The following is an 18,783-nucleotide window of genomic DNA, read 5'->3' on the forward strand; positions in this document are numbered from 1 at the left end:
CTGGGCTGTGGGGTGGGGTGAGGCTGGCTCCGTTGCCCCCCCCCGCCCGGCCTGTGGGATGGAGCAGGGGAGAGCGCAACGCCCCTTCCCCCATCCCTGCGGCCGTGGGAGGCTGAGCTGGCAGCCGGCAGGATTGTGCAGGAGCCTGTTGCCATGGCGATGGCACGGGCCTCACGCCGCGGGCCATGCAGCCGCTGCGGAGCTGTGGCGGTTCTTGCTGGCGCGGAGACGGGAGCTGAGGACACGGCGCGCTCCAGCCTGGCCCGGTTGGAGCAGGGCTGGGGCTAGGGGCTGGGACCCCTGGCTCTAGGAGAAGCTGCCAGCAGCAGCTGGTGGAGATGGGCATGAGCTAGGGGCCATGAGATCTGCAGGCTGAGCCGTGCCCAGCTGCCCTGGGACTGGCTGGCAGCGATGTCTTGGCTCGTCTGGTGCTGCCGGACTCCACATGGGCCTGAGGGGAGCGGGGGAGCCACAGAGGGGCAGGAAAGGACTCAGGGTGGGGTGCAAAGGTCCTGGGTTGAGAGACACCGGCAGAGCTGGCTGGGGGGGACCTCAGGGCTGGGCTAGCAGGGGCTGCAGGTCAGGATTGGGGGGCACCGGCAGAGCTGTGGGGGCAGGGCTGGGCTAGCAGGGGCTGCGGGTCAGGATTGGGGGGCACCGGCAGAGCTGTGCGGGGAGCCCAGGGCTGGGCTAGCAGGGGTTGTGGGTCGGGATTGAGGGGCACCGGCAGAGCTGTGCGGGGAGCCCAGGGCTGGGCTAGCAGGGGTTGTGGGTCGGGATTGAGGGGCACCGGCAGAGCTGGGCTGGGGGTGGAAGCCCAGGGCTGGGCTAGCAGGGGCTGTGGGTCGGGACTGGGGGGCACTGGCAGAGCTGTGCGGGGAGCCCAGGGCTGGGATAGCAGGGGCTGGGATTGGGTTTGGGGGTCACTAGCAGAACTGTGGGAGGGGGACCCAGGCTTAGAAAGGAGAAGGTAGAGCTGTGCCTCCACCCCCGTGCTCTGGGCTGTTGCTCTAAAATTCATCCAAACTCCTTAAACAAGGAAGCAGAAGTGAATCAAACAACCATCCCCCAATGTGAGAGGAGCCCCCCGCTTGTCCCCAGAAGTGGGGATGTGCTAATGTAATGTGCTAGAACATTGTGTATATAACCAGCGCTCCTTACCCAGCGCCAGCAGCAGAGAGGGGCCCCAAATGGATTGGGACGTTCTCCGGGGCTCCGTGGGGAGGGAGGTGCGTAGTGCAGCGTAAAGTACCCCCCCATGCACTACGCAGCCAGTGGGATCCCCCAGCCTCTCGCGCCATGTCCGGCAGTCTGGGAGGCAGCACGTGGGTGGGTGTGATGGTGGGAACCCCGTGCTAATGAGGGTGACTCAGGAGCTTGCGCTCGGCTGGATGTCCCGGCTGCTCCCTTGACAGCCTGTCGCGGCGCTGCCAGCAGCCGGGTCCGGCGCCTGGCCTGCTGCTCCGAGGAGCAGGGAGGGCTCCCTGCTGGAGCGTGCTAATGGGTGGGAACCTGGGCTGCCATGCTGTGCCTGCATGTGCATGTGTGTGTGTGTGTGCACGCGCGCACACGGACACACGCACCTTCCCAGGGCCACAGGAGCCAGACCCAGCAGGACGAGCCCAGCGGGGAGACCCTTCTGCGTCTGAGCAATGGGGGCTGGGCTGCCCGGCGGTGACCACGCTGCGTCACTTGCTGAGCAGCGAGGGGGTCAGTTACGGGTTCGCTCTGTGCTGTGCTGTATCCCACACAGACCCGTCCTGCTGGGCTCTGCCCAGGCCCGTTCTGAATGGCTCCAGCACTGGCCTCCTGTCCCCTGGCATGGGGACATGATTCCCCAGGCTAACGGGCCCAGCAATGTCCCTTTTTCCTGGCCATCTTCCCTCCCTGGCTCATGCTCACAGGGTCTGACTCTGGAGGGCTTTAAAATCCTCTTGGATTTAAAGATTTATCCGCTTGAAATATTAAATTGCAATGAAATATTAACTGCAGCTGAGCATCGTGCTGTGAGGCTTGAGTGAGCCAGCTTCACACGAGGGCTCTGGGCCAGGCACACGCAGTGCAGGGGGCTGTGTGTGTGTGTGTGGGGGGGGCTCTCTGCCTCTGCCCAGCTTTGCATGGGGGTGCTGGGCCGGGCACACTCAGTGCCGTGAGCTGGGGGGGCTCTAGCCCCCACCTGCCTTTGCGTGGGGGCTCTGGGCTGGGCACACTCAGTGCAGGGGCTTGAGGGGGCACCCAGCTTCAGGCTTCAGGGTGCTGGGATTGTTGTGGGGTCTGGAAGGGTGCTCATAGGGACCAGGCTGTGAGGTGGAGCAAGGGTCAGTGCAGGGCGCACACAGGAGCAAGGCCTTCAGAGGAGGCATTTGCTGTGACAGTGGGTGCTGGCTGGGGTGGGAACATGCCTCCAACTGGGGTGGCAGGGACTCACCATCGCTCATAGTGCCCTCCTGCCCCCTCCACCAGCCAGTGGGTTGGGAGCTGCCCTGAGAGGCCAGGCCCAGCCTGGCCTCCCAGCGCAGAAAGCTCCCACTACAGCTGCCCCTGCTCCAAGAGGCTGGCACTGACCCCAGGAAGGGCCCCGTTGGCCTCACGCAGACTTGCCTGAGAGCAGCTCCCAGGGGCCAGGCCTGGGCTGGAGAGTCCCTGCCCCAAGCTCCTGGGGATCTGAGCCCTGGGCCCCCCAGCATTCACCTGCTGGCCAACCCCAACAGTCCAGCTTCCCCTTCCCCCCTGCCCTCTGGATCCCCCCACTCGGCGCCAGCCCCCAGCCCTCTGGATCAGCGCTGCCTGAGAGAGTCCATGGACAGAGAGCGAGGGGGTGGGGAGAACTGCCCCTGTGCCCTTCCCTGCCATTAACACCCTGCTGGAGCTGGGCTGCTTTGCTCGCCCAGCGCCCCATGGCGTGCTGCTGCGTTCGGGGGCGAGTGTCGCTGAGGGCCACCGCTCTGCTGTTGGCAGGCTGGGAAGATGCTGTGCCCCCCCCATACACACACCGTGAGCGCCGGGAGGGGACAGTGACCTAGAGGGGAAACTGAGGCATGGAGAGGCAGAGTCGTGACTTACTCAAATCACCCAGCGGGTCAGCGGCAGAGCCCAGGAGTCCTGGCACCCAGGCCCACCCTCATTGCTGCTACTGAGGGTATAGGAATGAGGGGACAGATTCGCTTGGTGCCTCTGCATGGGGGGGCAGGCTGCAGCAGAGCCCTCCCCTCGCATGGATCACTGGCTCCCTAGCCCCCTGCTGCTGCCCCTTCCACTCCCTGCTCAGCCCTGCCCCTGCCCCTGCCCCTGCAGCAGGATGTCTGGCAGAGCTGGGTCCCTGCACCTCCAGGGCAGTGCTCAGCTGTTAATTGTGTATTAAGGGTGCCTGTGGGCTTGGCTGGGCAGAGCATGGCCAGGAGGGGACTGAGGGGGCCACCATGGCTCGCTGCGCCGGGGAGGGGGCCACTGCTCCTCAGGGTTTAAGAGCTGGCTGGGGGCTAGCACTGGGGAGGGGGGAATGTGCTGGGAAGTGGTGCTGCTAGTGTATGTTTGTTCGTGACTTGACTCGTGGGGTGGCCGACTCTCCGGGGTGGAGGGGGCTGTGTGGCTAGCTGTCAGATACATGCAGACGTGCCAGGGAGCTGTTGACCTTTGGGGCAGGGGCCCTGAGGGGCCCCTCCAGCCCTGGCTGACCCCTTCCCCCCGGGGCACAGTCTCCGCCACGTGCCTGACTGGAGCAGCCCTAAAATCAAGCCATGCAATGTCCGGGCCCTGCAGCCCTCCGCAGCCGGTGCCAATGCTGCTGGCTCCAGTGCAGTGGGGGCACCCCGAGGCCAAGCGCCCATGCCCCTGCCCTGGGCCCCGGCGGAGCTGGGAGAAGGCTCCTGCCCAGCTGCAGGGAGGGATGGGGGGCTGGTGGAAAAGAGTTTTCCTATTGAACATCAGTCTCTGTCTCAGCGCCCACCTTGTCCTGGTGCCACACACCCATTGGCTGCTGGAATCAAAACAAGGGGGTGGAGCTAGGGAAGTGACCTCACCTATTGGGAGCCCCACCCCCAGCCCTATAAAAAGCAAGATGGTGCAGCAGGCAGGGAGAGTGCTGAGCTCCCAGCTCTCCCCAGTGGGGAGGAGCGCCCTGGGGGCAGACAGGTGTCTGATGGCTTAGCCCCTGGGTGCCATGCCTCTGGCCAGCCCCGGCTCCCACCTGGCGTCTGCTGCTGGGCAATGCCATGGCGGCAAGGGGCAGGCAGCCCCCGCTGCGCTATGCCTCCCTGGGTGCCCTGGTGGCAGACACTCACCGGCCTCTCCTTGTCCTCCTGGCAGACTTCAACTACGGGGCGGAGGACTACGACGCGGAGGGGAATGAGGAGCCCAAGGTGCCACCGGAGGGCTCGGAGACCATGCCCTACATCGACGAGTCGCCCACCATGTCCCCGCAGCTCAGCGCCCGCATCCAGGAGAGCGGGGATGGCGTCTCACCCACGCCCACTGACAGCCTGGGCACTGGGGTAGGTGGCCATGCGACGGTGCTGCTGGAACCTGCGGGTCTTTGCCTAGCATGGGCGTGACGCTGCTTCTGAGTCCTGTGCAACTGGGTGTCGCTGGAGCTGGGATGGTCCGGTCCCCTGGCTCCCCCTTCCTTCCTATTCCCCTCTTGGCCACCTGGCTCAGCCTGCTGTCCTTGCCCTCCTCTTCTGGCTTGCGAGGAGGGGCGCTGAGCAGCCTGGCTGCTCCTTTGCTAGCATTTCTTCTCCCCCTGGTTTGGGGTTGAGCAGCATGGGCTGGGGTCTGGTGGTTCAGGGCAGGGTGAGTGTCCAGCTTCAGTCAGCTAGTGCCATAGCCAGTCCCTTCCTTGGTGCTTTACTGTGGTGAAGGGCGAGGAGGGCTTGTCAAGAGGGCCATCCCCAGAGGGAGGAGCTGCTGCAGAGCTCCTAGGGCTGTCAACAGCCTCTCAGCCCTCCCCTTGCTGACTGCGCACTGCAGCGTCCAGCCCAGGTGCCTGGCTGCTCTGCATGGGCCCCGCCCCTAAGAGGGGAGGGGTTCAGGGGTCTCTGGCCCATCATCCTCTCTCCTTCACCCCGTGCTTGGTACAGGGCATCCAGCTTCTGCTCTCCACCCCAGAACCAGCTGCATTTCAGTGCTATTTAGCAGCGCTCTGGGATTCTCTGCAGAGCTATGGAACAGCTTCTGGGGCCAGCAGGGGGTGGAGTGGAGTGGGAACCCCTCTCTGCCCCCCATCTTGCTTCAGTGGGTAGGGACTCGGAGGCACAGCCATTGGGGGGGCAGGCAGTTATGCTTATTGGCTAGGCATGCTGGGGGTACAAGGCAGGGGTGCAGGGTAGTGGCCATGTGCCCCCCTTTCCTGACCCCTGAAGTGCCGTGTCAGGGCCTGGCGTGGGAGCCAGTGAGGCAGGAGTGGGGGGCTTCTGCTGCTGTGGCTGGAGCTGCTCAGGCAGGACCCGGTGCCTCCTCCCGGCTCTGTGCTGCAGCCTGCAGCCGTCTGTCCCCTCTGATGGGTTGCGCGCGCCATCTAGTGACAGAGGAGGGATCGGGCCAGTTGAAGGCTTCTGGTAATCTTCAAGCAAGCGTCTTTGGGGCAGGGGGAACCCTTTCAAAGCGAGCCCTGGTCAGAGTGTTATGAAACCTCTCTCTGGGAATGGGAACCCTGAGAAATGGGAAGAGGTGGCCGGGGGGGGGGCCTCTTCCAGACACTGGCGCTGCCCAGAGCATGGCAAGGCTCAGGGGTGTGATGTATCTCCCCAAACATTTCTGGGGGCTCCTGGCAAACAAGCCATGCAGCTTGCTTTCCCAGCTCCCTTGGCTCCAATACACACCAACCCAGCACCTTCTCGGCAGCCCGTTTCTGGGCAGGTTGGAGGGTGAATGCCTGACGCTCTAGCATGAGCTGAGTGCCTGGAGGGAGTGAGAGAGCGCCTTCCTGTCCCTGCAGCAGTGGGGCCCTTGTGCCCTGGAGCATGGGGCTTGTTCCTCAGGCCATGCTAGGCTGAGGGTAACGGTTTCTCGTGGCTGTGCCGTGAGGTGCATGTGGCCAGAGAGGCCTTTGTACCAACTCTGGGACTCCTTGTTCAGGGCAATGCAGTGCCAGAAAGGGTGGGTTTTGTCTCATTGAAAGGGTTACAGCCTAATCCCAGAAGGAACAGGAGTGAATATGAACATGTGGCTTCCTCCCACCCCCTGCCTGGTGGAGGTGAGATGCCAAGCTGGGTGGAAGACCTAGAAAGATGGGGGAGCCCCTGGGCAGGCAACAGGCCCCGAACTGCCCAGCTGCAGAAGGGAAAGGCAGATGGTGGCATGTGCCAAGGGGCAACAGGAATGAACTGGATCGAATCCAACCCAGCCCCTGCCTGCCTGGGGTCTCGATGCCAGCTGTGGATCTCGGAGCTCGGCCAGGGTCTTTTGGCTGGTGCTTTTTCCCCACCAGGTGGCATCGACGAGCAGGGACCTGTGGCTGGGTTTAATGATGTGTCCGAAGCCCGGGTGTCTTCACTTCCCCAGTATGGGAGGAATGGTGTCGCTCTGGGCCTGGATCGTCTCTTCTTCCTCCTCCTCTGGGGAGGGCTGCCCCTCGGCAGGACCCCTGGCATTGCCCTGCATTACGGCCCGTAGATGGGCATGGTGCCTTCGTCCTTTTCCTTCCCCACACAGCTTATGGACTAAAGCCAGCCCGTGGCCCTGTGAGAAGGTCCTGGAGGGGGACAGCCCCGGGGGCTGTGGCTAGCAAGCTGGGGTGGGCAGGCCCAGGTGGCACTGCCATAGCCAGCGAATGTAGAAAGCAGGCAGCTGGACATGGGGTGGGCAGGGGCAGTCTCTTTGATCTGCTGGTGCTGCCCAATAGCATCAGGAGCTGGCTGTTCTGGGGGGTGTGAGCAGCTGCTTGGGCGCTGCAGAGCCTGGGCATGGCTGGGTACAGGAGCTGGCTTGTGCTGTGCCAGGCCTGACTGGGGGCAGCTGTCTAGCTGCTGGGCCTGGGTGTCTCGGGACAAAGCCTCAGGTTGTTCCCTCTCCCAAGGGTGCCCTGCCCTCACACTGGATGGCCCACCCTGGGAGCTTGTGCCTGGTTACAGCCAAGGGAAGGGTCCCTGGCACAGCCCCTGGGCAGAGCTGCTGCCTGCCTGGCATGGCTGCTGCACAAGGGATGCATGCTCCAGCCCTGATCCCGTGGCTGGCACCAAGGGGGCTGGGAGTAAGGGCAGGGGCATGCTGCATGGCAGTGCCCTGGCATCTTCCTTTGTCCCAGCATACGGTGCCATGGGTGCCCACAAAGCCCCAGCCTGTAGGATGCACAGGCACTGGAGAGATGCTCCCACAGGTGCCCTGCTCTCCCGGCAGCTATGCTGCTGGCCCCTCCTACCCTGGGGGGCATCCAACAGGGTCTGCCCCCTCCAGCTGCTGCAAGGGAGAGCCCAGCCGGGGCTGGAGTCTCTGCTGTGTGCTCCCTCCTCAGCTGTCCCGGAGCTAATGGGATTTGGATATGCTGGGGCTCCAGTGTTGGCTCTGCCTTCAATCCCATTATCTGTGGCCAGGCAGTTCCAGGCTAAGCCGAGTGCTCTTTGGACGCAGCGGCTGGTGGCTTTGCAGCCACCTCCCCAGCATCAGAATCGGGGCCTGTGTGCTGGCTGGGATCTGCCAGTGAGATGACAGCTGACTTGCGCTCGGCTTCTCCTCTTCCCACGTGGGCTCGGCTCAAGTGAGCGCTGGCAGCTGCAGAAGGGGAACCCGAGGGCCTCTGTCTGTGGGGCTCAGCCGAGAGGGGGCCCCCCAGCCAGGTGGGAGCCCTCGGGCTGGTGGCGCTCTGGATGCGGGGCTGCAATTGGGGGTTGAAAGGGGTTTCCAGTGAGGCTGGGTGACTTGCAGCCAGCGCTGGTGGAGGGGGCTGGGCCCTGTCCTGAGCGCGTGGCTGTGTTTCCTGTGCCGGAGCGGTGTGGGGAGAAGGCAGGCATTGCTGCTGGGCCGTAGCCTCCCGCCCCGGGGCCGCCGCCTCTCGCTGGGCATGTGGGGTGCGGGCTGGGCCACTGTGCAGGGCAAGGCGGGGGCTGTGGTTCTGGGTGAGAATCCCCCACATCAGACCATCCCCCACTGACTTCCCCCCCCACCTCTGGCCCTCTCTGTGCACAGGGGTCTGTCCTGGGGCACCTCTGCTCCCTAGGGCTGAAGCCCGGTTCTGGCCCTTGCCCACATCAAGGGCACGGGCTCTGGAAACCCCCAGTGCCTCCTGGTTGGTCCCCACCCCAGCACTGGTGTCCCAGCAGCTGCAGGGAGCGGTGGAGGACGACAATAAGGCTGGCACATGCAAAGCAGATCAGCCTCCGCTTCCCCTTTCCCTGCAGGTGGAGGCAGCTTCCAACAGCGAAGCTCCCTCCCCGCGTCCTTAGCCCACAGCCAGCTTGCAGGGCCCTGGGAGCCTCCAGCCACTGCTCCGCTCCTTGAAAAGCCCCATCCTGCTCCCCCTCATCTGTTCCTGGCGGCCAGCTGAGGCCCGGAGCGCCCAGGTCATGCGGGAGGCTGCCCCCTGTCCAGTCCTGTCAATCCAGGTCCCTGGCACTGGTGTTACAGTCACTGCTCCCAGCCCGCGTGATCCTCACGCTGCCAGTTTCAGCCCTGGGCGGAGGCTGGGTGGCACTCTGGGCGCGCAGGAAGGCACAAGAGGTGGCTTTGGTACCCAGGAGGCAGCTGTGTCTCTTCCTCCTTCCTGGGATGGGGAGCAAGGAGTTCAGCCGCTGGGGCCTGAGCCCTCTGCCCCTGCCCAACAGGATCTGCCACAACATCCAGCAGGGGCGCAGGGCTGCGTCAGCTTGGCTGGCGGCTGAGCAGTTCTGCACTGATCACGTCATTAGGGTCCAGAGTCAACGCCCTGCTGGAAGGAATGGAGGGGTACCAGGGCTGGGTTTGCAAGGCTCCTTCCCTGGCTGTGAGGGCTGGCCAGGCATGTTCTGGGCCAGAGCTCTGCTGTAGATTTACCCGGCTACCCAATCCCATCCTGCCCAGCACGTGCCTCCAGGCTGCATATGAGACCTGATCCCCTGTAGGGGGAGGTCTCCGGGTGACCCTGTCTCAGCCTCTCCCAGCCCCGTCCCATCCTGTACAATCCCCGCTGCCAGGCACTGGAATTCCCTCCTAGACTCCCTTGTGCCGGGAGGCAGCTGCTACTCTTGCGGCTCGGTGCAGAGCCAGGTGACCAGCTGGGGGCACCGCAGTGGTGCCATGTAGCGGGACCAGGGAGCTCTGCCCCCACTGTGCCCAGCAGTGGGGGTGGAGGAGAGAGCCCCTGGGTGGGGCTGGTGGGACGGTGCTGTGGGTTCTGGGGCAGGGGCCCTCTCCAGGCAGCGGCCAATGCTGGGGTATGACTGTCCATCGCCCCTTAGCGTGTGCTGTGTGTGGCTCGAGGCTGGGCCCTGAGGAACTGTGTGAGCAGAGTGCTTGGAGCCTGACTTCCCCGCCTGGATGCTGCTTCCCTTGTCCCGCTGTGGCAGCTCACCGGGGAGAGGCTGGTTCCCCAAATGCTCCTGCGCGCGGCGCTGGCCACACGCCAGGGAGCGGCCCGCCCCCCCCCCTACCCCCCCCCCCCGGCAAGATGTTCATTTCCTGTGCATTGCTAGCCGAGGCAGGGCGGGGCAGTGGGGCTGGCTGGAGGAGCACAGACGGCAGGGGCCGGGAAGGGGTTAAGCAAATGGAGCGGCCTGTGCCGGGCTGGCCCCTCGCCCAGTGCTGACAGCCCTGGCGTTTCCGCAGCCTTGTGCAGGCTCAGGGCTGCCTGGAACGTGGTTTCCTTTCCTCTCTCTGAGAAGCCTGGGGCCAAGCTGCCCTGGCTGGCGCAGGCAGGACTCCCATAAGGCTCCTTTGAGCAGCAGGCTGTGGCCAGCTCACAGGGCTGAATCTGGCCCGCTGGCGTAGGCCTGTCTGGAGTTGTGGGCTGTGCCCTCTGGCCTCCTGCCACTCTGTGGGCCATGGAGGAAGAGGAGGCCATAGGGTATCTGGACAAAATCCTGGAGGACGAAGAAGATTCGGAGCCAGGCACCCCCATCAGCCCAGGCCCGGGGTCTACCTTTCTGGCCTCCAAGAAGGTGGGCACACATCCGCCTAGGGAGGAGAGGGGGGCTGGGCTGGGCTGGGCTGGGGGGGTGTCTGGGGTCCTTGTCAGTGCCAGCAGTGTGTCATCTGCGCCTGGGGGCTCCTGGCACCTCTGTGGTGGGTGCTGGGCTCTGTGGCATTGAGCCCTAACCCGGGGGGCTGCCCCAGTCACTGGGATATAGGTTGGAGGCAGTGAAGTGCCCTCCTCTAACAGGGCCATGGCGCCTGCCCCTCTGTCTCCTGCCTTCCCTGCCAGGGCCGGGGGGAGAGCACCTCCCAGTGCAGGAGCTCTCAGGGCACAAGCTGGGCAGAGCAGTGAGGTGTAGCTGGGACTGAGGCTGGGGGGCAGGGCAGGGAGCCTGGCCCGGTGACACCAGTGCTTGCCCTGGCCTCCCTCAGAGGGTGGTGATTAGGGCTCCAATGACTGGGGGAGGGGGACAGATTCCATCCCTGGCTACAGGGCTACTGTGCAGTACTAGCCCAGCCAAGGCCTGGTACCAGCGGACCCAGCAGCCCCTCCCTTGGCAGGGCGCGTTGGATGGGGCAAAGGGGCTGCTGGCTCTGCAGAGCCCTGGGGCTGCAGTCTTGGCCTCTGTGCACATGGGGCTGGGGCTGTGCACTGGCTGAAGAGCTGGGGGTCTCTGCGTACCTGGATGGCAGCGTCTCCACTCAGCCATACAGGCCTCTTGCGGCCTGCTCCGGAGAGGCACTGGGCTAGCTCCTGCTCCGAGCCCCTGGCTCTGCCACGGATGTGCTGTGTGGCCTTGGGCATGTCCCCAGGTGCTGGCTGCTGCCCTCGGTAAAGCAGAGCCAGAACTGCTGGTTGCAGGGCTGGGGGGCTCACAGGGGACTGCTGCGGGCTCTGGGACTCGCAGGCCCTGGACCTACCTATACAGCAGGGGCAGCCACCGCTCACCGTTCCACTCCTCCTGTGCCCCTGACGGGACGGCAGGGCCCAGTGCTACGGCCTGTGGGAGGTAGTGCCCTGGCCAGGCTCCCCAAACAGGCTGTGTGGGGCAGGGCTGGTGCTGGAGCCCAGAGCCGAGGCTGGCGCTCACCTGCTCTGCCCTGGCATGGGCAGCAGGGCTGGGGCTGCCCCCAAGAAGCAGGACCAGCCTGTGACTAATCAGTGGCTAAAAACTCACAAGAAACGGTTCTGGCCTCACCCGGCTCCTGCCTTAAAGGCCCAGGGCTTGTCTGGGGGCAGGGAGGGGCTGAGGGCACTGGGCACAGGTGGGGGCAATGGGGCTCGCCCAGCTGGGAGACAAGCCTAGAAGAGAGGTGCCTGGCAGTGATCCAGGCCCATCCACTGGAGACTGGGTTCCCCCCCACCCAGGTGCTGCGTCCCCCCCTGGCCAGAGGGAGCAGAGGATGCTGTGTGGTGGGGGAGGAGTATCTGGCTATCAGCAAATGGAGCTTCCCCCTCACCAGCAGGGCAGTGAAGCTCGCAGCCCCCACCTCACAGAACAGGGGAACTGCTCTCCCCGATGGCCAGGGAGACGGCTTCAGGACTGCGGGGGATGGTGGCCCTGGGCCGGCACCAGGCAGGTTAGCACTTCCTGCCCATGGTGCTAGCCGCGTGCCATGGGCGTCACAACAGCAGCTGCTGGTGCCCACTCAGGGCAGGGTTGGGCCCCGATCCTGGCTGGGCTGGGCGTGCAGCCATCCCTCCAGGCTCAGGGTGTTGTGGTGGGATGGCTCCACGGGCCCCTCTGCCTGCAGGGGAGTGATGGCTGAGGCAGGACAGCCTGGGAGTGGGTGAGGCAGCGGGAGCTGGGCAAGCCGGCTCCTTGGTGCGCCTCTGGTACCAGGCTCTGCCATGCACTTCCCTGGCCATGCCAGCCTCTCTTGGGGAAGGCTCAGCTCCTGGCTGGGAGCCGCCGGCTGCGTGGGAGCACCCTGAAGGCTGAACTCCTATGCGGCTGCTTCAGGGGGTGCCTGCAGGGCACTGACTGACGGGAGGGTGTCTGTGGCCTCATGGGGGAGGCTACATGGCCAGGGGCCCCCAGGCCCGTCCTGGGAAGGGTTTGTCTTGGTGCCGAATGCTGAATCCAGCCCGGGGGGTGGGTCGCTAACTCCTCACCAGCTGAGCCCCAGATATCGCCAGTGTTGCAAACCCTCCAGAGCGGCTCCTGCAGCAGCCCTGCCTCATGCTGGGGCTGGGCTATGTGCTGCAGGCCCCTCCCCACCCTCTGCAGGGGGTAAAGAGCCGGGGGCCCTGAGGATCTCCAAGCATGTGGTATGCGGGGTAGGGAGCTGTTGACAGCAGGGCAGGGCTGAGATGCAGCCACTTCTGCTTTGCATGTGGCCATGCATGGCATCGCTGCCAATCCAGGCCAGACGGGTCCCACTGCCCATCCCACGTTTGGCCCGGACACCAGGGTTAGCACCCGTGAGCCGGGAGGAGGCTCTTTGGACTCTTCCCGCACAGGGTCTCGGCTCTGGAAAGTGGCACTGGGAGCAGCACCGTTCCCTGCTGGGACCCCAGCTTCATGCTGAACTGCGACGAGCCCCTGAGAAATCCCTCGCCCAGCCTGGCTCTTGGTGGCCAGGGGTCCTTGGCTCTGGGGCTGAGGGGGCTGGTGCTGCCACCATCGCTGCTTGCCCCCTCAGAGCCCATGGGGGAGTGGGGATGCGTTGCCTAGGCTCAGAGCCCTGGGGGGAGCTGGAGCCTGGTTGAGGAGGCCGTAGAGCAGGGCAGAGGGCGCTGGCTTGGGTGGAGCATGAGGTTCCTGGGCTACTACTGTCCCCGAGGCCTGGGGGCACATGGGGCTGCTGAAGCCAGGAGGCTGGCTGCCAGAAGCTGCCTTGGGGTAGCCCGACTCCTGTGCTGTGGCACTCCACCCCTCGGACAGTAGGCCGTGCACAGGGCGAGGGTCAGGGAGGGGAGACAGGTAGGACTGTGACCTGGCCCAAGGATGGGAGCCCTGCTGGGGTGCCAGTGGGGGGAGCCAGGGGAAGGGTGGCGCTTGTACGTGGCCAAGGGAAGCAGGGCTCAGTGAGCCACTGGCAGCTGGCCCAGTCCCTGCAATGAGCATAACATGCCTGGTGGCTGTGGGCCTTGCCCTGTGGGGAGGGCCAATATCTGAGACTGCAGGAGCCCCAGCAACGGAGCTGGGATCCTGCCAACTGAGGAGGAGGGAGGGCAGCAAAGCCAGCTCTGCCCTGGGTTTCCCACCATGCCCAAGGCTGTTGCTGCTCCTCTGGTGTGCCATGCGTCTCCCTGGCCATGCCAGCTTCCCTCCCTCCGGAGAGCCACTCCCTTGGGAGCGGATCCTGGGGATTCCCCTTGCAGCACCTAGACCCTGACGTCCCTTGTTGTCATGCAGGGTGAGCGGGATGCCGGGAAGGGGCTGGAGATGCGGAAGTTGGTGCTCTCGGGCTTCCTGGCCAGCGAGGAGATCTACATCAACCAGCTGGAGGCGCTGCTGCTGGTGAGTACGGCCCAGCAGGCGCCGGTTCCCTCTGCCAGGGCTAGCCCCTGGCACTGAGCCCTGTGCTTCCGGGCGCAGGGCCATGCCCTCCCGGGGTCTCTCCCCTGCCACATCAGGTTCTGCAGGTGGGAATCTGGGCTGTGGGGCTCCAGCACCCACTATGGGAAATGGGCATTAGGCTGGCTGGAGACCTGCCCCAGCTCCCTTCAGAACAGGGAGCATCCCTGCTGGGGGCTGCGTCTCTGTTAGTCCCACTCGCAATGGGAGCCAGCCCGGGCAGCCTCTCCGCCCCACATGGGAAGCAGGGTGGGGGGCTGAGGGTGCCACTGCCTCAGGGGTGGGGAACCTGAGTAGCAGCAGCATGGGTGGAGAAGGAAGAGTCCCTCTGAGGCTGTGGTGGGTTCAGGGGTCTGTCCCCTCCTAGCTGAACATCCAGAGCTGCTAATGCGAATGCGTCCTGCACGTCCCTTGCCCAGGGACTGGGATGCCTGGCCAGGCATGTAACTCCTGCATCTGTGGGATGGGGGCTGACCCATAGGTGCCCATTCCCCACTGCCACCTGCAGAGCAAGGGCTGATGTACGCTGGGGCCAAACGTCTCTCCGCATCGCACCCTGTGCCAGGCCCGGCTGTCCCTTTCCTGGGCCCTCCTGCACCTCCTGGTGGCGCTGCCCTGGCACCTGGTCCTTCCCCTGTGAGCCTGCCGCCCTTGGGTTGCGCAATACACAGGGCCTTCAGGGTCCCGCCTTCCTCTTTCCAGCACAATGGGGAAGTCTGTGCAGACACACAAACCGAAACTACGTCTGCAGCCCCCACACAGCATGGCTCAGGCAGCGTCCCCGTGCCGTGGGGCCTGGAGCCCCTTCTCCTGCTCCCAGCCTGGTCCACGCCAGCCTTGGCTAGAAAGAGGCTCTGCAGATCTGTGAGAGGAGAGATGGCTGGATCCTGACCCACCACCCCCCTGCTAGCCCAGCCCTGGGCTCCCCCCACCAACTGCCTGTGCCCCTCGCTCCCAACCTGCAGCGCCGCTGGCTGCTCCAACCTGAGGAGTTTTCTGCTCTGAGATCACCCATTGAGTGGCTCTTCCCCCATCCCAGGGCAACATGGAGCTCGACCCTGGCAAACTCTCCTCACCCAGCTTGACCCAAACTTCCAGAACTGAACATTGACCCCTTGTTTCCCATGGGCTGAGGACCCACAGGGGGTGGCCTGCCGGAATGCAACACCCCGGCTGGAGCAGGCTGCACTACATGCTGGGACCTGTAGTTCCCAGGGGCTGCCCCCCTGGCCTGGCCTGAGAAGGGTGGCTCTCAGCTGCCCCATGTCATGCCAGTCAGGGGGCCCTCGAGCTCCTATCTGGCTCTGCTCTGGCCCCCTTGGCAGGCACCAAGCCTGGCCTGTCTCCGTGGCAGGTTCCTGCTCTAACGCTGGCTTTCCCTGCTCGCCGCAGCCCATGAAACCGCTGAAGGCCACGGCCACCACCTCCCAGCCTGTCCTCACCATCCAGCAGATCGAGACCATCTTCTACAAGATCCAGGACATCTACGAGATCCACAAGGAGTTCTATGACAGCCTCTGCCCCAAGGTGCAGCAGTGGGAGAGCAAGGTCACCCTGGGGCACCTCTTCCAGAAGCTGGTAAGCTCTGCTCCCCTGCAGGTGGCTGGGCATGGCTGGGATGTAGGGCATTGGCCCTGGGGTGAGGTGGGGGCAGGGCTTGTCTTCTGGCTCCTCGCCCGCTCGCTGCCAGGAGAAGGGAGGGATTGAACTGAGTCCAGGGTGTTCTTCCCAGGTGCCAGCCTAGGCTGGAGGGGGAGTGGCAGAGCTCTGTGTGGGGCAGTCCTGGGCTGGAATGGCCAGGGGTGGCCCATGGGGAGACCAGGGCTGGGGCTGCAGGCCCCATGCAATGTGCAGTCTCCCCTCCTGGTGCCGGGGAGCTGAGTGGGGCTGTGGGCTCTGGCTGGGCTGTCCCAGGGCAGTTTGGAAGAACAGGGACCAGGCTTTGAGAGTCTCTGGAGCAGCAGCACGTGGCTGCAAACCCCTCTGGGTGGGAGTCTGGGCCCTGCTGAGCTGGGTGGCTGTTGCAACAGCTCACACCAAGTTGGGCCATGGGCAGGCTGCAGTCGCTGCTCCGATCCCATGTAGGCTCGCACCCCGGGTGTGCTCGGCCAGCAGCCCCTCTGAGTGATGCTGGTGGAGCCTGTGGGGCTGAGGGCTTGGGACAATTTCCCTCTGGTCTGTCTCCTTCCAGTGCCCCAGTGACAGGCAAAGCCCCCTGAGCTTGGAGATGAGCCGGGCTGGGTTATGGCAATCCAGGCTCCCTGTGGCTCCACCCCTGGCACGGCACTGCCCAGAGCCCATGCCCAGAGAACAACAGGTCCCCTTGGCTCCCCAGGGGGGTGGGGGGCAGAGAGGAGAGCCTTGGTCAGGAGCTGGTGGGGGCCCCAGGACAGTGGAGTTTGGAGTTAACAGCATTGCTATGTTGGTTACACTGGCAGCTGGGGAGTACTTCCCTCTTCAGAGCTGGTGGCGCAGGCTCTCAGCAGACTCGGGCAGATATCGCTGTGTCAGTTACATGGGGCTCACGGGTCCCACCTTCCTTCCTGACTGCAAAGGGCTAGGAACTGATTTCTCTGAGCTTGCTGAGAGGCCTGGCTCCAGGAGCTGGGGACTGGGAAGCTGGGCCTTAATCTGCTCCAAGTGGCTGCTGCCAGCTAGCTAGCTGGCACGGCTGTGTGGTGAGAGGGCTGCCAGGCCCTGGCACAGGGGCGGGGGGGGGGGGCATGCAGACGCTCCTGGGAAGCAGATTGCTCCAGGTTCCTTGTGTGCTTTGCAGGCTCACGCAGCAGCGAGCGCCTGCTCTCAGGCGAGCTTGTGTGCCGGGGGTTGGTTGGTTAGTGGCTGCGCTGGGGAAGCTTCCGTCTACCTGCGCGCTCTGGTCCCTGCCCTGTGGGGAGCCCCCTGTACCTGCTGCTGTGGGGTGGGGCTGGGAGAGCACCCCTGTGCCAGGGAGGCTGGGAGCCGTGTGTGGTGGCTGGTGGCATGTCTGTGGGCATGTCGCTCCCCATGCTGCTGTCTCCCAAGTCCATCTGCTGTGCTCCAGACCAGGCATGAGGCCTGCCCCACTGTCCTCCCCAAGCCCCCGGCTCTGCCCCTGGCTGATTCCTGGCCCTCGGCAATCCGCTCTCGCCCAACACGGCCTGGGCACCTTCTCCCAGGTCCCTGTGCCCGCCGCAGGGGCTGGTGGGCGTGAGCGTCTCCGCAGGCTCTTCTGGGGCTCAGTGACCTTCCCCAAAACGGCCAGGCTGGGGAGAGGAGGCTGCACCAAGCTTGGCCACCCAGGAAGGGGTAGCTGGCACACATGGAGCCTGCTGCAGCTGCCCACCCCAGCCGTCAGGCCGCATCTGGGCTCCTGTTAGAGCACCTGACTCCGGGGCGGGCGGCACCTCGGCCACCCCCAGGCAGAGTCGCTGGGGCAGGCACTCCCCAGAAGGGAGCACCCCCGGCCGTGTGCCCCTTCTCCCCGCCCAGGGGAGTGCGGTGGGTGCTGCAGCCGGGAGGAACTCGCCTGCTCCCCCGCCCCAGCTGGGCAGGCATGTGAGAGGGGCCGGCCGGCTCGGGGGGGGGGGGGGAGCGTCCAGCCCCGTTAACCAGCACCGCCTGCTCAAGTTGCTATGGAAACTGCTGAAGACAAAGTTCAAAGGAGACGGCCCCATGCCAGGCGCGTCCTGCCAAGTCTTGTGGGTAATCCCCCCCCCCCCCTCCTCCACTCGCCCCCAGGCCAGCCAGCTTGGCGTGTATAAAGCCTTCGTGGATAACTACAAGGTCGCGCTGGAGACAGCAGAGAAATGCAGCCAGAGCAACAACCAGTTCCAGAAGATCTCAGAGGTGAGCAGGGCAGGCCTCTCGGGCAGCTGCCCTGGGGCGGGGGGTGTTTGCTGGAAGCCTCTGGCCCAATGCCCAGCCGCGCTTGCTGGGTGGTGGCATGGCACAGAGCTCGTGAGGCACCAAATGGATCCCAGGGCAGGACCCAGCTTGCTCTCCCCTCCGCACTGGCTGGCGTGGGGGGTGACCCGGGCCCAGGAGTGTGGCTCTGGCTGCTGATCCTGCTGCACTGGTGCTTGGGCTCCGTGGTCTGGTGTGAGCACAGCATGGAGCATGTGCCCTGCAGGTAGGGTGACCAGATGCCCCAATTTTATAGGGACAGTCCCAAAATTTGGGGCTTTGTCTTAAATAGGCGCCTATTACCCTTCAACCCCGTCCTGATTTTTTTTCACACTTGCTGTCTGGTCACCCTACCTGCAGGCTCTGGACAGAGAGCTCAGTGGAGGTCAGGTTGGAGCCTCTCCTCTGCCCTCTTGCTGGGATGTCAGGGGTTGGGGAGCTCACTGGCCCGTGTGTGTAGAGAACTGACTGGTTCAGTGGCATGCAGCGCCCACTGCTATAGCAACAGCCTGCAAGCACTCGGGCAGGTCTCCTTGGAGAGCAGCGTCCCTGGGCCAATGCCAGCCTGTGTCCCAAGCAGGCTCCATGCCCCCCACAGTGACATCTGGACATTCTAGGGGCATAGCGACAGGCCTGGGCTGGGCTGAGCAGGGCTGGCTCCGATGTCTGTTCCCAGCACAGGTGCACTCCGGCTGGGAGTGGAGTGGTGGAAGCCTGCGGGCAACCGCCTTTCCCATTGCCAGGCTTCACTGAGATGCGTCTCAAACCCATTTGGTTCTTGAAGACCTGGCCCCCTGCACCCCAAGCCTGGCTCAGTCATGTGAGCTCCCTGCCTGTTCCCATGTGGCACTTGCTGGCGGATGTGGTGCCCTCTCAGTGCCATGTGCAAATGGCAGACCCTGGTGCTGTCCCAGCTGCCGAGACCCGGCTCCCAGACTCTGGGCAGGGTGCAGGAATATTCCCTACTGTGCCCAGGCTGTGGGACTCGGGTCTTGGCAGATAGCTCCTGGCTAGGAGGTGTGATTACCAGTGTGGAACTGGATTTGAACCCCAAACTCCTCCTGCACAGGGCAGGCCACAGGGACTGGGCTGCTGCAGTGCATTCTGGGGAGCCTTTCATCATGTCCTCTGGCACTTGCTGTCTCACCCTGGGGTGCATCGTGCAAGTACTTGGGATACAGCAGGAACCCATGTAGGGTGGGGAGCAGCCCTGCTCCCGCTCTTCCCCCTCTGTAGAGAACAAGCCCCTTTGCCTGGGCCTTTCCTGGAGCTGCAGCGGCTCTGGGGGCCCGGCTGACCTGGGCCAGGGCTGGCTACCACTTGGGGGATCTGGCTC

General features: G+C 64.7%; 1 protein-coding gene across 6 annotated transcripts in view; it reads left to right on the plus strand.

Annotated features, from left to right (window-relative positions):
• The window catches only part of ABR (ABR activator of RhoGEF and GTPase), a 94,748-nt gene that overhangs the window by 38,487 nt on the left and 37,478 nt on the right, over positions 1-18,783 (plus strand). For 4 of the 6 annotated variants that reach the window (XM_038375245.2, XM_038375239.2, XM_043499478.1 and 1 more), the window contains exons 2-5: positions 4,306-4,490; positions 13,401-13,505; positions 14,955-15,140; positions 17,283-17,390. In XM_038375245.2, coding sequence (XP_038231173.1) covers positions 4,306-4,490; positions 13,401-13,505; positions 14,955-15,140; positions 17,283-17,390 — 584 coding nt within the window. Of the gene's footprint in view, positions 1-4,080; positions 4,132-4,305; positions 4,491-9,573; positions 10,065-13,400; positions 13,506-14,954; positions 15,141-17,282; positions 17,391-18,783 lie in introns of those variants that run through there. The other 2 variants (XM_038375242.2, XM_038375241.2) reach the window with 2 other exon arrangements.

The sequence above is a fragment of the Dermochelys coriacea genome, chromosome 17 (assembly GCF_009764565.3).
Source record: "Dermochelys coriacea isolate rDerCor1 chromosome 17, rDerCor1.pri.v4, whole genome shotgun sequence".
Taxonomy (NCBI): Eukaryota; Metazoa; Chordata; order Testudines; family Dermochelyidae; genus Dermochelys; species Dermochelys coriacea.